The sequence below is a fragment of the Labrus bergylta genome, chromosome 3 (genome assembly GCF_963930695.1).
Source record: "Labrus bergylta chromosome 3, fLabBer1.1, whole genome shotgun sequence".
NCBI classification, from domain to species: Eukaryota; Metazoa; Chordata; class Actinopteri; order Labriformes; family Labridae; genus Labrus; species Labrus bergylta.
Window position 1 is genome coordinate 2,230,817 of NC_089197.1, and position 13,920 is coordinate 2,244,736.

Here is a 13,920-nt window from a genome sequence, read left to right on the forward strand (position 1 = left end):
CTATATTAGGTGTTTACTGGAACCATAATAACTTAATTAGTCTGTGCTTTAAATAAAATCATTATAAACAATAAAAACCTTGGATTGATTGACTACTTCTAGAGTTATGTTCATGATCACTGAGGTAGTTCTTCTTGGAGCCAAGGAGGAGTCAGCACCACAGACTGTAAACATGAATGGACAAAGCCTAAGTGACATCACCCGTTTGTTCCCGCAGCGCCTTTGGAGTCCCATTGGTGGCGGTCTCCAGGCTGGAAATCCTCTCACCCTAACTTCCAGGAAACCTAACGACAGTGTCATGATTTGGTCTTGCTTAGTTTTGTGTTTTGAGTAATTCTTTATCTTGTTTTAGGTCTCATTCTTCCCTGGTGTTGCTTGTTTCCTTTGTGTGTTTTTATCTTATTTTTTCCAAGTTTAGTCTTTAGTGTTTCCTGATTTTATTTTGTAAAGTTTCTCTGTAAATTCTCGAGTTCTCTGTGTCTTTAGTGTTTCCTGATTTATATTGTAGTTTTTGTCCCCAGTGTTCACACTCTATAGCGGGGTGGCAAAAGTGCCTACACAATCGGACGCAGCTGATTTGGGTTTCCAGGGACTTTAACTACATGTCCTTTTAGTAATCCATTACCAGCCTTATCATATGGATCAGAGAGATGTGAGAACATGTACAGCTTTAAGGCCCTGACACATCAAGGAGATCGTCGCCCGTCGCTCCTAGTTCCTGCAGGAACTATGAACTATTTATGTTCCCAGAACCCCGTTTAGTGGAACCTTTTTAGCTCCTGCTTCAGAGTAGGTACCATGGTGGCATGGTACCATGAAGACAGAAAAAAGTCCCCATGTTGTGTAGTTGTCAGGCAACCTCCCGTCTCAAAAAATGAAGCCAATGCGGAAGTGCAAAATCCTGCAGATTCATCGAGTGTCCACTAGAGGCCTGGCTCCAGGAACACCGGAAGTCACAAACACATGACTGGCAAAAAAACTGTTTTTACAGCATCAATAAACATGTTTACAGACTGGTACAAAAAACAAAATAGGTCTGATTAGTTATTGTCATCACTGACACACACCGTATGGGGGGTTCATTTTATTTAAACGGCTCTGTTTTGATTTTGAAAACGATACATGTTATCCATAGTTAGGCGTGTAGCTGACATGATTAACAGCTCTAGCTCTCAGCCTGTCGTTAGGTTGACTGAAAGTTAGACTGAGACAGCATTTCCAGCATGGCGGCTGCTGCTGATGAGCCTCCAGACCCCCCTGCAGGAACAGATGGATGACGTCACTCAGGCTTCAGACCACCTACTGTAGGTGTTTTCGGACCAAACAGTTCTGGGTGCTGTTTGTGAGAGTAATTTGATGGTGAGCAAAAGGCTCATAAAATTACACTAACACTATTAGTACAACAAAGTAATGATACAATCAGACAGGAAGGAAAATTCTACGTTTAATGAATAATACAAAACTCAACTCTCTCTCTCTCTCTCTGATGTCGGACTCTAGCCACTGTCCTGTCTCTCTAATAATCGTACAAAAAACCCAGAAATTATCTTTAAAAAAAGTGACTGTCCTCTTTTAATGAGTGTGAGCTGCTTACACATGATTATTATTTCTAACAGTTTGTATTCAGATGAAGCAGCTCCTTAATTCTGCTCATATTTCAGTGAGAGCTGATGTCTCTGTAGGTCTGTGTGCACAAGTTTATAAATAATTTGAGGTCGACTTTGAGGAAGTCAAGGGGCCATATTTTGCCCGCATGCTGCCAGTTGAATTTCTCAGAAATCGTGGGGCAGCTCCGGCATGTTTGTATATATATTAGTATCACGACACTGAATTGACTCAGTACTGGTTTGATGATTAATAGACCACAGACAGGAAGTCATGGTAACATTTAGTTTTAATATATTTACAATGATAAAGTTAAAAAAAAGAAAAGAAAAGTATCAAATTTCAGTTCACTGTGAGTTATAAATGTTGTTGTTGTTTGCAGTTGTTATGAGGACATGATTGCCACCTGTGAACGACCCAAAAACCGTTTGGACAACCGTTTCATTCGGATGAAAGTGAACTCCTCTCAGGAGGTGAGAACGTATTCTTCTCCAGCTGTCTGGTAAAATACATTGCAGGTTTATATAACATGCACAAAAAAATGAGGAAAGTAGTCGTCTTCATCGTACATACACACACACACACACACACACACACACACACACACACACACACACACACACAAACACATTGTCATCTGTCTTGCTGATTAGCTCTTGCAAGGTTTCTTTTGTTTACACACTCTGTAAAGACCAGTAGCCTCCAGGGTGGTCCCTATAAATAGAGAAGAAAAGACTAACAATGTGCTGCTATCGGCTCAAGGGGGGGGTCACATGACCTGCATAGGAGGCGGACTCTGGACTCTTTTCCTCATTAAAGGACTCACATCCCCCCCAAACTGTTTCTTTAGTGACAGCACAAGAACCTGTTTGTTAGAGGAAACACTTCCACCCAGTCCACCTGGCATTTTTAAGTCCTCCTCACTCGGGGTAAGTTCAGGTTTTTCTCTGATTTAATCACAACTTTATGGAAACGTTATAGAATTGTTTTTGTTCACTGGAAGAGAGAGAAAAAAGAAATAGAGAAGGATGTTAGAATTAAAGCTCCTGTGAGCAGTTTTTAGCCGGTTATAAAGCAGACTCAAACCAATTCTGATGCCTCTGTGTGAAAAGCCAACAAAACCGTCAGAGAAGGACTGATTATTTCTACATTGTATTTCTGATGTTTTAAATGCTTGTAACCATTGCCACAGGGACGATGTCAGGTAGCATGAGTTGCAGTTTTCTCACAGGAGCTTTAACGTAAAGGGCTTTCACACTTTCAGAAAACTCCTGAAAAACTCGGGATAGCGCGATGGCAGTCCTCATCTAGATATTTTCAGAAGTGCAGATGTGAAAGTGGCTGTAGTGTGGTATGTTCACCGTATGCACTATTAACTAGCTGCTTATTAGCGTTCTAATTAGTGCTGCAATTACAATAAAACCATAAAAACAATAGCACTAGTCAGACAGGTCAAATCAGGCAGAGGCAGTCGTTTTTAGGGAAAAGGTTTTAAGGGGAAGGGAAAGGCTCTTTTCCCTAAAGTGGAAAGTTTTCAGGTCCTTTTTAAAGGAGTTCACTGTCTGTGGGGCCCTCAGATTAGTAGGAGGCTCTGCCCCCCATAGAGCAGAGCTTAGTCCTGGGGGTTGGAGGCAGTTGGTGGCGGCAGATCGGAGGTGTCTTGTTTGGGTTTGTGGGACGAGCAGTTCTTTAAGGTATGGAGGGGCATTGCCCTGCATGCATTAATGTGTTGCACACTTTGTACACAAAGGAACTTCCAAGCATGCATGAGTTTTATAATTATTATTTTACTTAGTTCTCTGAAATACAGAAACACAAGCACATCAATTCAGCATGGATGCATATTACCGGACATCTGGGTAGACGTAATTAGGAATGGCACCAAAGACCCCTATGCTGCCCCAAAACTGCCTGTGTGACAATGAGGGGTGCCTAGTGTCCATAAACATGCCTGACATGTACCCTACAGATGGGTAAATAATGAGATTTTATATTCAAGCCTGAGAGAGACGGGAAGCTAGTAGCATACTGGCTGCCTATTAGTCATTATTTAGCGCTTATTAGCACCTTATTCTACACAATTAGTCTTTAGCTAATAGGTCATTAACTAAGAGTTTGCCCTCTTAATAGCTGCTAATTGAAAGTAAGTTAGGAAGTTGTTGAACATAAATATGATCTTATGATGCTTGCGTAGAGTGGCCCTTATAAGGTAGTAGTTCTTCTTCATTAAAGTCTTTACATGTGATTTTTCACACTTGAATATAATATAAATCAAGTATATCCTCTGAAAATAACTCTGTGAGTCATGACTGTCTACAATGGGTGTAACACCCGAGTCCCACTGTCTGTGATGTTTTCAGAGTTTTCAGAGTCCTATCTTCACTTTGTTTACATCGCCGGGACGGCCGGCTGACTCCTCCCCTCGAGTATAAAAGTTGTTTAATTGAGGGACTAGAGAAAAGAAGAATAACATACTGTACTCACTGCTTAACTGTGTTTCTAGATCACGCTCATTTCAGGTAAATTTACATGCAGTGTGAAGATACCAGCAGAATAAAGATCACTAGCATTAGCATGCTAACACAACAATGCAGCGCGAGTTGTTTTGGTTTCATGCTAGTGCTCAAGGGCGACATCTGCTGGATCAAAAAATACATATAAACGCATATAAAGCCTTTAATAACTCAATAATTACTGACCAACAGGGTACCCCGTGCACCGCTAACCGACGTCCTCAGGTGCTGCTTGGTTGCAGGAACACACCATGAAAAAATAAATAAACCGAGGCAAACTAAAAACGACTTTACTGTCACTTAATTGACGAGTCTCACCTGAAGCTTCCTCAGGTTCGCCCAGCTTTATAACATGGGCATACACAGGTGTGTTAAATGCATATGGTCACATGACCAATCATGCTTCTTATTTAATGTCTTGTTTTCTTTTCTCAGAGTGTTCAACATGTCAGCTGCCAGCTGTCTGCTGTCCGAAGCCCACTTCCTGTGCTCCATCTGTCTGGACGTGTTCAACCGTCCTGTCACCATACCATGTGGTCACAACTTCTGCAAGTGCTGCATCACCGAAGACTGGAAGATCAACAGGAAGTGCAAGTGTCCCGTTTGTAAAAAGATTTTCGACTTGATACCTGAGCTCCATGTCAACACCTTCATATCTGAGATGGCCATTCAGTTCAAGCAGGAGGCGGTAAAGAAAGCCTCGGAGATCACTCAGCCTGGAGAGGTTCCCTGTGACGTCTGCACCGGAGTCAGACTGAGAGCCCTGAAGTCCTGCCCGGTGTGTCTGGCCTCATACTGTGAGATTCACCTGGAGCGGCATCAGACAGTGTCAAGATTGACAAGACATAAGCTCATCGAGCCGCTTCATAACCTTGAGGACAAGATCTGCACAAAGCATGACGAACTGATGGAGCTGTACTGCAAGGACGACCAGATGTGTGTGTGTCGGTTTTGTGCAGAAACAGACCACGAGTCCCACGACGTCGTTCCTCTGACGGAAGAGAGCAAAGGAAGGAAGACTGAGCTCAGGGAGACGCAGGCAGAGTTTCAGCAGATGGTGCAGCATCGAGAGTTTAAGATCAGAGAGCTCCAACAGTCGGCTTCCCTCAGCAGGGAAGCTGCAGACAGAGAGATGGCAGATGGCGTGCAGGTCTTCACCGCTCTGACGCGGTTTGTGGAGACGGGTCTGAGCGAGCTAACCAAACAGATCAGACAGAAGCAGAAGACCACGGCGAAACAAGCCGAGGACTACATCAAAGAGCTGAATCTGGAGACCTCCGAGGTGAGGAAGAGGAACGCTGAGGTGGAGCAGCTCTCGCGCTCCGATGACCACCACAGACTCCTCCAAACGTTTTCATCCCTGAAGTCCTCCCTGCCCTCCAAGAACTGGACTGAAATCAGCCTCCGTCAACCTTCGTATGAGGGGACTATAGCAAGAGCCGTGGCCAAACTTAAAGAAACCCTCAGCAAAGGGGTGGAGAAGCTTCTTGAAGGCGAGCTGCAGAGGGTGCAGCGGTATGCGGTGGATGTAACTCTGGATCCGGACACGGCGCATCCCAAACTCCTTCTGTCTGACGATGGAAAACAAGTCAATCACAGCGACGAGGCGAGGAATCTCCCAGACAATCCGGAGAGATTTTCATTTTGTGTGATCGTGTTGGGGAAGCAGAGTTTGTCCGCTGGGAGGTTCTACTACGAGGTGGAGGTCAGAGGGAAAACCAAGTGGGATTTAGGAGTCATGAGCGTGTCCGCCAACAGGAAGGGACAGATCACGTCGTGCCCGGAAGCCGGGTACTGGACTCTGCAGCTGAGGAACGGAAACGAGTACGTGGCTCTGACTGACCCTGACGTCCTCCTCTCGGTGAGGGCTCAGCCTCAGAAGGTGGGCGTGTTTGTCGATTATGACGAGGGTCTGGTCTCCTTTTACAACGTTGATGCTAAAGATATGATCTACTCCTTCACCGGCTGCTCCTTCACAGAGGATCTCTGCCCATTCTTCAGTCCCTGTTTTAACGACAGGGGTGATAACTCTGCACCGCTGAGGATCTCTGTTGTGCAAAAAACCTAAATATCTCATTTTATAATACTCATCATGAATGTGCAGTATATTTATTATTCTTTTATTGTTATTTCACAAACGATGAAATGATAACTAACCCTTTGTCAAGCCCCTCCCTCCTTAGTTACTGTTACTAGGTTGGACAAAATCTCTTGGTCGCTTGGCTCCTTCCCATTTGACACAATTGAAAATGTTCCATGATTTCACAAACTTATTTAAATTGAATTGATTCAAAACATGTCCTCAGTGAAATAAATACATCAGAGATACAGTAGGGTGTCTGAGGAGAACTCTAAATCTCTAAAACTTTTTATATGATCCGTGTCTGATGCTAGTGAGGTCGGCTAACATTCCACCAGTGGATGCTAGCCACCCCGCCTCTATACTGACTCACCTCTGGACTCCATCAGCGACAGCGTTCCATTGCTGGAACCAGGGGTTTGATAGATCCTCTTAATGTTGCCAACAGGGTCGTCAATACGCAGCTGAGAGTTATGTGCACAGTGACATCACAGCGCTAAATGCTACAGATGCATGTAAAAAAGAGAAACGTCATAATGAGTCTCTGAAAATGACGGTCTGCAGAGCTGTCGCCGGGCAGAACTGCTCAGGTGAAGACAACTACATTATTAATTATCACAGATTGTAATTATCACCTGCTGTATTTTCAAATATCTGTCATATAACCATAAACAACATCCCTTGGGTTTAGGGAACGGGATGAAGAAATGTCTCGGATCACGATGTGGACATTTAGAGTCACTCTCGCAGACACCCCGAGCAACTTTTCACCGTGTTAAAGGTCAAACCTTCATCATGACGGCACTGACCCAGGCGCCTTGGCCCGAGCTAACGTTTGTCCAAGCAGAAAGCAGTTTTTTATTATTCCTAAAGCTATTTATGACTTTGTCAGCAGTTCATTGTTGGTTTGTTTACAATCTATAAACATGATTTGGATGCAACAGATGTTTCTTATTCTTTGTAAATGGTAATTAAAAGCTGTAAACAGTAACACCACTTTGACAACATTTCTGCTTTGTCTGAATTTCTTCTTAATAAATTGGAAAGGAGGAAAAAAGTAACTCATGACGGATACATTACTCAGACTCTCTTCATATGAATTGGATGTATTGCATGTTCATCATTTATGCCAGAAGCCTTTTAAATTCAAGAACCGATGTCACGGGTGTGGAAAATCAGGAACTGGTCCCAAATGTAGAATGAAAAATAAAACTATTTATTGAAAGAAAAAGGCAAAAACTAAAACTTTTTATCAAAATGTCCAAACTGAGAAAATCAACAAAACAAACGATAACCACTGAGAAACACTGACACTCCAACATACGACAAACAACCCTGGCATCTTACAACAGCTTACAAACCGAGTGAAGGAACACAGAGACTAAATAGACACAGGGGTAATCAAACACAGGTGAGACTAACAAAACACAGGTGAAGACAATCAGGGCGATCAACACAGAGGCAGGATTAAACACAAGAAGTCAGAGACCACAGGAACACAAAAAAACCTGAGAAGATTAAAAAAAAAGGGTTTTAATTCACTCAGAAAAGGGTGAAGGTGGAGTGCAGACTTCCTGTTTGAAGATCATCACACTGACCCTGCAGGGAGTTGAGTATGGTGAACACGTAGATCCCCGGCAGGGAGACGTAGGTGGTGCTCGCTAACCCCCACTGTAGACCCAGCACCCAGCAGAGCCCGATCACCGTGGCACAGTCCTTCCACAACCTGGAGCCCTTCTCTCTGTCCATCTTCTGCCTCTCACTGCCCCGCCTCAGGCCCCTCCTCAGGCCCCTCCTCAGGCCCCACATCTTGAACACCACCAGCCCCAGCATGCAGGAGTTACACAGGATCACCAGACACGGGAGAGCCACAGTGGTGATGTAGCTGACCACAAGCCGCTGCTTGAAATCACTGCTAATCCAGCATCTGCAGGTTAGTGTAACAGAGTTAAAATGCACTTTATTTTTGAGTACAGTTTTACAATTTATACTTATACTTGTATTTGTGAATTTTATCTTAACGAGTTATGTATATTTACTGTTATTTTATCAAATTTATGTTTCCTTTGAGAATGACCTTTTTGGCACTTTGCAGCTTCTGTACCTCCTGGGTTACCGTAGCTCCTTCCGTCTGTCCCTCACAGTTAGTGATGTGAAAAGCAGTTCTTTTCAGTGTACTGAATCAGTAGAATCAGTTCAGTGAAGTGATTCGTTCAAAAGATTCGTTCACTGAATCGTTCAGTACTTCTCTGTAGCTCTGTCTGTGAATCAGAATTTAATAAGCTGAAACACGGCCGAACGTTTAGTTCTGCTCGCGATCGTACTGAGAACAGCCGGTGGTGAATAATAAACCAATGAGCTGAGAATTTAGTTGGATGAAGCTCCAGTTTGCAAACTGAAAGCTGCTAAAACAATCACATTTATTTTCCCCGACCGTTCTGTTCAGTACGTTCAGAACACAAATCACTCACTGACTGACCGACTGAGAGGAAGAGAGTGACTCGGAGGCGGAGCTCAGAGCACATTTGAAACGAAGCATTATAGGAGGAAAATAGGAAAAGATGTCTGTGCTGCCCGCCATACAACAAAGGGCCCAATGCCACAAATTTACCACAAGTACAGCAAAGAAGCTCATGTGGTTGCAGCTGCAGATTGTTTCACTCCCAGTGTTGTTGGTTTCACAGCCGTCTGGGCTCCAATACACTAAAACACAAACACAGCAGGTTCATCATAAAATGAAACTTAGGTATTTATCCAAGAGAAAATATATTGTTTATGTCTGGCATGTGAAGTGAACCTGTTCCATTCCCGTGTGCAGACTCGTACCAGAACACACACGTCCCAGCGTCCACCTGAAACACGTTCAACATTAGAGCAGATCTTTACATGTTTAAAGTGTCATGCCAGCACATCAGCTGTCCTTGTTGTACCTGTTTGTTGTGCACAAAGGTTAATCTGACGGGGTGTGGGAGGTTTGTGACCGACTGACTCCCTGCCCTCACCACCAACACAAACCCCCCCATGACATCTCCGTCTATGCGGGTTGGCATGATTGCTCTGCTCTTACTTCTTCTTGGTTCACTCACCTGTAATGAAAAAAACAAACACCAGAGCTATCAGAGGGGGCATGATGAATTTCTGCTGAGGTTATCTTATTTTAACGTCAACTTAAGCCAAATAACTTACCCGTATTTATAAGAAGCCTTTAAATTAAGTAAAGTCACGAGGAGAGGTGGCTTTGAGTGACAGGTGGATATTGTTGACGTTTGAAATCAACTCAGCTGATTTAGTCACTAAAGCTGTTTTCACACATGCACTCCTGAAAATATCTAGATTATTTTAGAAGGACTCCTCCAAATATTCTCCTGACCTGGCTGTTCACATTTGCTCCTCACAGCTGGAGACGTGTTGTAAAAAAAAAAAAAAAAAAAAGACGAGGAAGTGATGGACGGAGCAACAGTGCGCAAATTTCCCCGCTCTGACCGATGGCGGGCTGTTGCCGTATTGCCATTAAGCGCTCCCCGAGGACTGTGACGTCATAAGCCCCCGTTCAGAGACGTGCTGATATGTGAACAGGTGGTTTGTTTCCGTTATCGTTGGACTTTTCTGGAGTGGTGCGTGAGTTTTATTGTCTTCAGTTATGTAGGATATAACCTTTAAGTTGTTTATATTTATCTTAAAAAGTCATTATTTGTAGACTTGTTCATCAATTAGTAACCTATACTAACAGTTACACAGACATGTTGTGTGTATATTTCAGCAGTGTTACCGTGCATTACTGTTTTCAATGTTCAATTGTGTTAATTAGGCGCCATATTTGATAACACGTGCTGTATTCCATGTCGTAGGGAGACCTCTGCTGGACATTTTGCAGAAGTGTTTTAATCCTGTATAAATGCCTGGACTCTTCAGTTATATTTTAAGTTATCTGTTGATTAGAAGGAGCATGTCATTGGTAATATAATTTCTTTGTTTGTGTCCCCTTTAGAAAAACCTCGCTCATACACTCGCAGAGACTAAGCTGCTTGGAATGTATGTGAATACAGAACAAAGTTGTTAATTATGCATGATTGTCTAGCTTGGTCATTTGTTAAGAACAGGTTAGTTCATTCATTACTTGTATTCTTCAGAAATATTTCAGCGACAAAGACGCCATCTATTTTATATAAGAATTGATCTCCAAGTTTAGATAGACATGACCACTCTACCAGACATGCTACTATACATTACCAAAGCAAAGACAAATGCAATCAAGCGAACAGTCTTGTACCGAGCCATGCATGAATGGAATTCCCCTCCTAGACATATCACTCAAGAAAAGTTAGATTTAAACTATTATTAAAACAGCACCTCATGATAAGGTGTATTGAATAAACAGTAGAATATGGTTATGAGATGATAAGATAGGATAGGATAATACTTTATTGATCCCCAGAGGGGAAATTCGGGCGTTACAGCAGCACAGACAAGTAAGCTCAAAAATACACATTAAACAGAATAGATAAGATAAATAGAAATAAAAACAGGGGGTATATACAAGTACAAAATGAATGATGAAGTTAACTGGGGGGAATTGAGACAGTATTTGCAGAGAATGACAAGATAAAGTAACAAGTGATTAAAGTGACTTGGTATGATAAATAGCAGCAAGTAATGTAAACAGCAGAGAAGAGAGGCAGTGTTGTACCACAGTAATGAGTGCAGTTATATAATGTAGTATAATATAGTGCAATATAATTAAATGTTATATAATATAGGCTTGTATACATGTGCAGTGGGTACGGAAAGTATTCAGACCCCTTTACATTTTTCACTCTGTTTCATTGCAGCCATTTGCTAAAATCAAAAAAGTTCATTTTATTTCTCATTAATGTACACTCAGCACCCCATCTTGACAGAAAAAAAACAGAAATGTAGAAATTTATTAAAAAAGAAAAACTGAAATATCACATGGTCATAAGTATTCAGACCCTTTGCTCAGTATTGAGTAGAAGCACCCTTTTGAGCTAGTACAGCCATGACTCTTCTTGGGAATGATGCAACAAGTTTTTCACACCTGGATTTGGGGATCCTCTGCCATTCTTCCTTGCAGATCCTCTCCAGTTCTGTCAGGTTGGATGATGAACGTTGGTGGACAGCCATTTTCAGGTCTCTCCAGAGATGCTCAATTGGTTTAGGTCAGGGCTCTGGCTGGGCCAGTCAAGAATGGTCACAGAGTTGTTCCGAAGCCACTCCTTTGTTTTTTTAGCCGTGTGCTTAGGGTCATTGTCTTGTTGGAAGGTGAACCTTCGGCCCAGTCTGAGGTCCTGAGCACTCTGGAAGAGGTTTTCTTCCAGGATATCTCTGTACTTGGCCGCATTCATCTTTCCTTCAATTGCAACCAGTCGTCCTGTCCCTGCAGCTGAAAAACATGATTTTTTTTAGCATGATGCTGCCACCACCATGTTTCACTGTTGGGATTGTATTGGGCAGGTGATGAGCAGTGCCTGGTTTTCTCCACACATACCGCTTAGAATTAAAGCCAAAAAGTTCAATCTTGGTCTCATCAGACCAGAGAATCTTCTTTCTCATAGTCTGGGAGTCCTTCATGTGTTTTTTGGCAAACTCTATGCAGGCTTTCATATGTCTTGCACTGAGGAGAGGCTTCTGTCGGGCCACTCTGCCATAAAGCCCCGACTGGTGGAGGGCTGCAGTGATAGTTGACTTTGTGGAACTTTCTCCCATCTCCCTACTGCATCTCTGGAGCTCAGCCATAGTGATCTTTGGGTTCTTCTTTACCTCTCTCACCAAGGCTCTTCTCCCACGATTGCTCAGTTTGGCTGGACGGCCAGGTCTAGGAAGAGTTCTGGTCGTCCCAAACTTCTTCCATTTAAGGATTGTGGAGGCCACTGTGCTCTTAGGAACCTTGAGTGCTGCAGAAATTCTTTTGTAACCTTGGCCAGATCTGTGCCTTGCCACAATTCTGTCTCTGAGCTCCTTGGGCAGTTCCTTCGACCTCATGATTCTCATTTGCTCTGACATGCACTGTGAGCTGTAAGGTCTTATATAGACAGGTGTGTGCCTTTCCTAATCAAGTCCAATCAGTTTAATTAAACACAGCTGGACTCCAATGAAGGAGCAGAACCATCTCAAGGAGGATCAGAAGAAATGGACAGCATGTGAGTTAAATGAGTGTCACAGCAAAGGGTCTGAATACTTATGACCATGTGATATTTCAGTTTTTCTTTTTTAATAAATTTGCAAAAATTTCTACATTTCTGTTTTTTTTTCTGTCAAGATGGGGTGCTGAGTGTACATTAATGAGAAATAAAATGAACTTTTTTGATTTTAGCAAATGGCTGCAATGAAACAAAGAGTGAAAAATGTAAAGGGGTCTGAATACTTTCCGTACCCACTGTGTATATATATATATATATATATATATATTGATGCTAAATAATAATAATACAATGTTAGTAATGATAATAATGAAGCAGGTCATGTGGGTAGTGTTTTATGGGGGTGAAGTTTTGTGTCAGGACGGACTGTTATTGTTGTCATAGGCTGCTGTTGTACAGTCTGATGGCAGTGGGCACAAAGGGGCGCCTGAAGCGCTCTGTTTTGCACCTGGGGGGGATGAGGCGTTGGCTGAAGGAGCTGCCCATCTGCCACAGCTCACCATGTAGAGGGTGAGAGGAGTTATCCAGGATGGATAAGATTTTGTCCTTCATCCTCCTCTCACCCACTGTCTCCAAACTGTCCAGATCAAGACCCACTACAGAGCGGGCCTTCCTCATAAATATGTACATATGAAGAACATGGTGTGCATATATGCATTTGTATGTATGTTTGCACATTTATATGTATGTTTATGTATTATATATGTGTGTACGAGTGTGTACGTATGCAGGTATGTATTATGTGTGTACATATGTATCATTATTGGAAAATGTTGGGACAATGAAGTGATGCGGACTATTTCACATTTTCAAAAGAGCTTGTGTGTGTGTGAATGTGTGTGTCTGTTGTAGTCCTGTCCTGTTTATGATTAATGACCCCTGTCATTCAGATTTCATTTTCTCATTATCCTGGATTTCAGTCATTTTTTAAAACCAGGGTTCCCAAAGCTAAACATTCATAATCTAACCCCCTTATCTATTAAAGGGGGATCTAAGGAAGTAAACCTGTCTCGCCATGAGGTCTCCAAAGTTGAGGTTACAGGGTGACTGACCTTAAAGTAAATGCTTTCGATCACAGTGGTCACCAGCAGCACCTCGTCTGACGCAGCTCCTCCCATGCTTCTTTGGAGCGCCGAGGATGGGATGTAAAACCGGTGCTGAGGCGTGAGGCCCGCTTCGATCTTTAAAAAACAACGCACACATAAAGTCCAGTTAAAGTCTAGTTTGATAATACAGTTTTTAATGTAGCCTCCAAAGATAGATAACATCAAGGTGATCAGAGTGCAATATGTAACTCTGACACCTAGTGTTTAAAATGGGTACTGCGGTCTAAATTGTAAACATCATAGAGAGCTGTCTCCCCCCCCCCCCTCCTCTCTAGAGTGGATGCTCACTCAGGTCACCATGTGGTGGACTCTGAAGCTTCAGTGTTTATCCAGCTCTGCATGGGTCTGTAAACCTTTCTGTGTTCTAACCTCTCTCCATTTTTCAAAAGCATCTCCAATATTGATCCTAGTTTGAGCACGTTTCTGCTCGTGGAGCTTATTAGAAACATGCAGAGGCT

General features: G+C 42.7%; 2 protein-coding genes across 2 annotated transcripts; one reads left to right on the forward strand and one right to left on the reverse strand.

Annotated features, from left to right (window-relative positions):
* The first annotated feature begins 2,426 nt into the window (after window positions 1-2,426).
* On the forward strand, window positions 2,427-7,263 carry LOC110002955 (E3 ubiquitin-protein ligase TRIM39-like). Its single transcript, XM_020658640.3, has 2 exons — window positions 2,427-2,534; window positions 4,554-7,263. The coding sequence occupies exon 2, from the start codon at window positions 4,564-4,566 to the stop codon at window positions 6,184-6,186; it is 1,623 nt and encodes a 540-aa protein (XP_020514296.2). The 5' UTR covers window positions 2,427-2,534; window positions 4,554-4,563; the 3' UTR covers window positions 6,187-7,263.
* Window positions 7,264-7,961: 698 nt separating this feature from the next.
* Window positions 7,962-13,920, reverse strand: LOC136178546 (adhesion G-protein coupled receptor G1-like). Its single transcript, XM_065952468.1, has 4 exons — window positions 13,409-13,920; window positions 9,129-9,284; window positions 8,996-9,050; window positions 7,962-8,901 (listed from the first exon to the last, which is right to left on the reverse strand). The coding sequence occupies exons 1-4, from the start codon at window positions 13,622-13,624 to the stop codon at window positions 8,666-8,668; spliced, it is 663 nt and encodes a 220-aa protein (XP_065808540.1). The 5' UTR covers window positions 13,625-13,920; the 3' UTR covers window positions 7,962-8,665.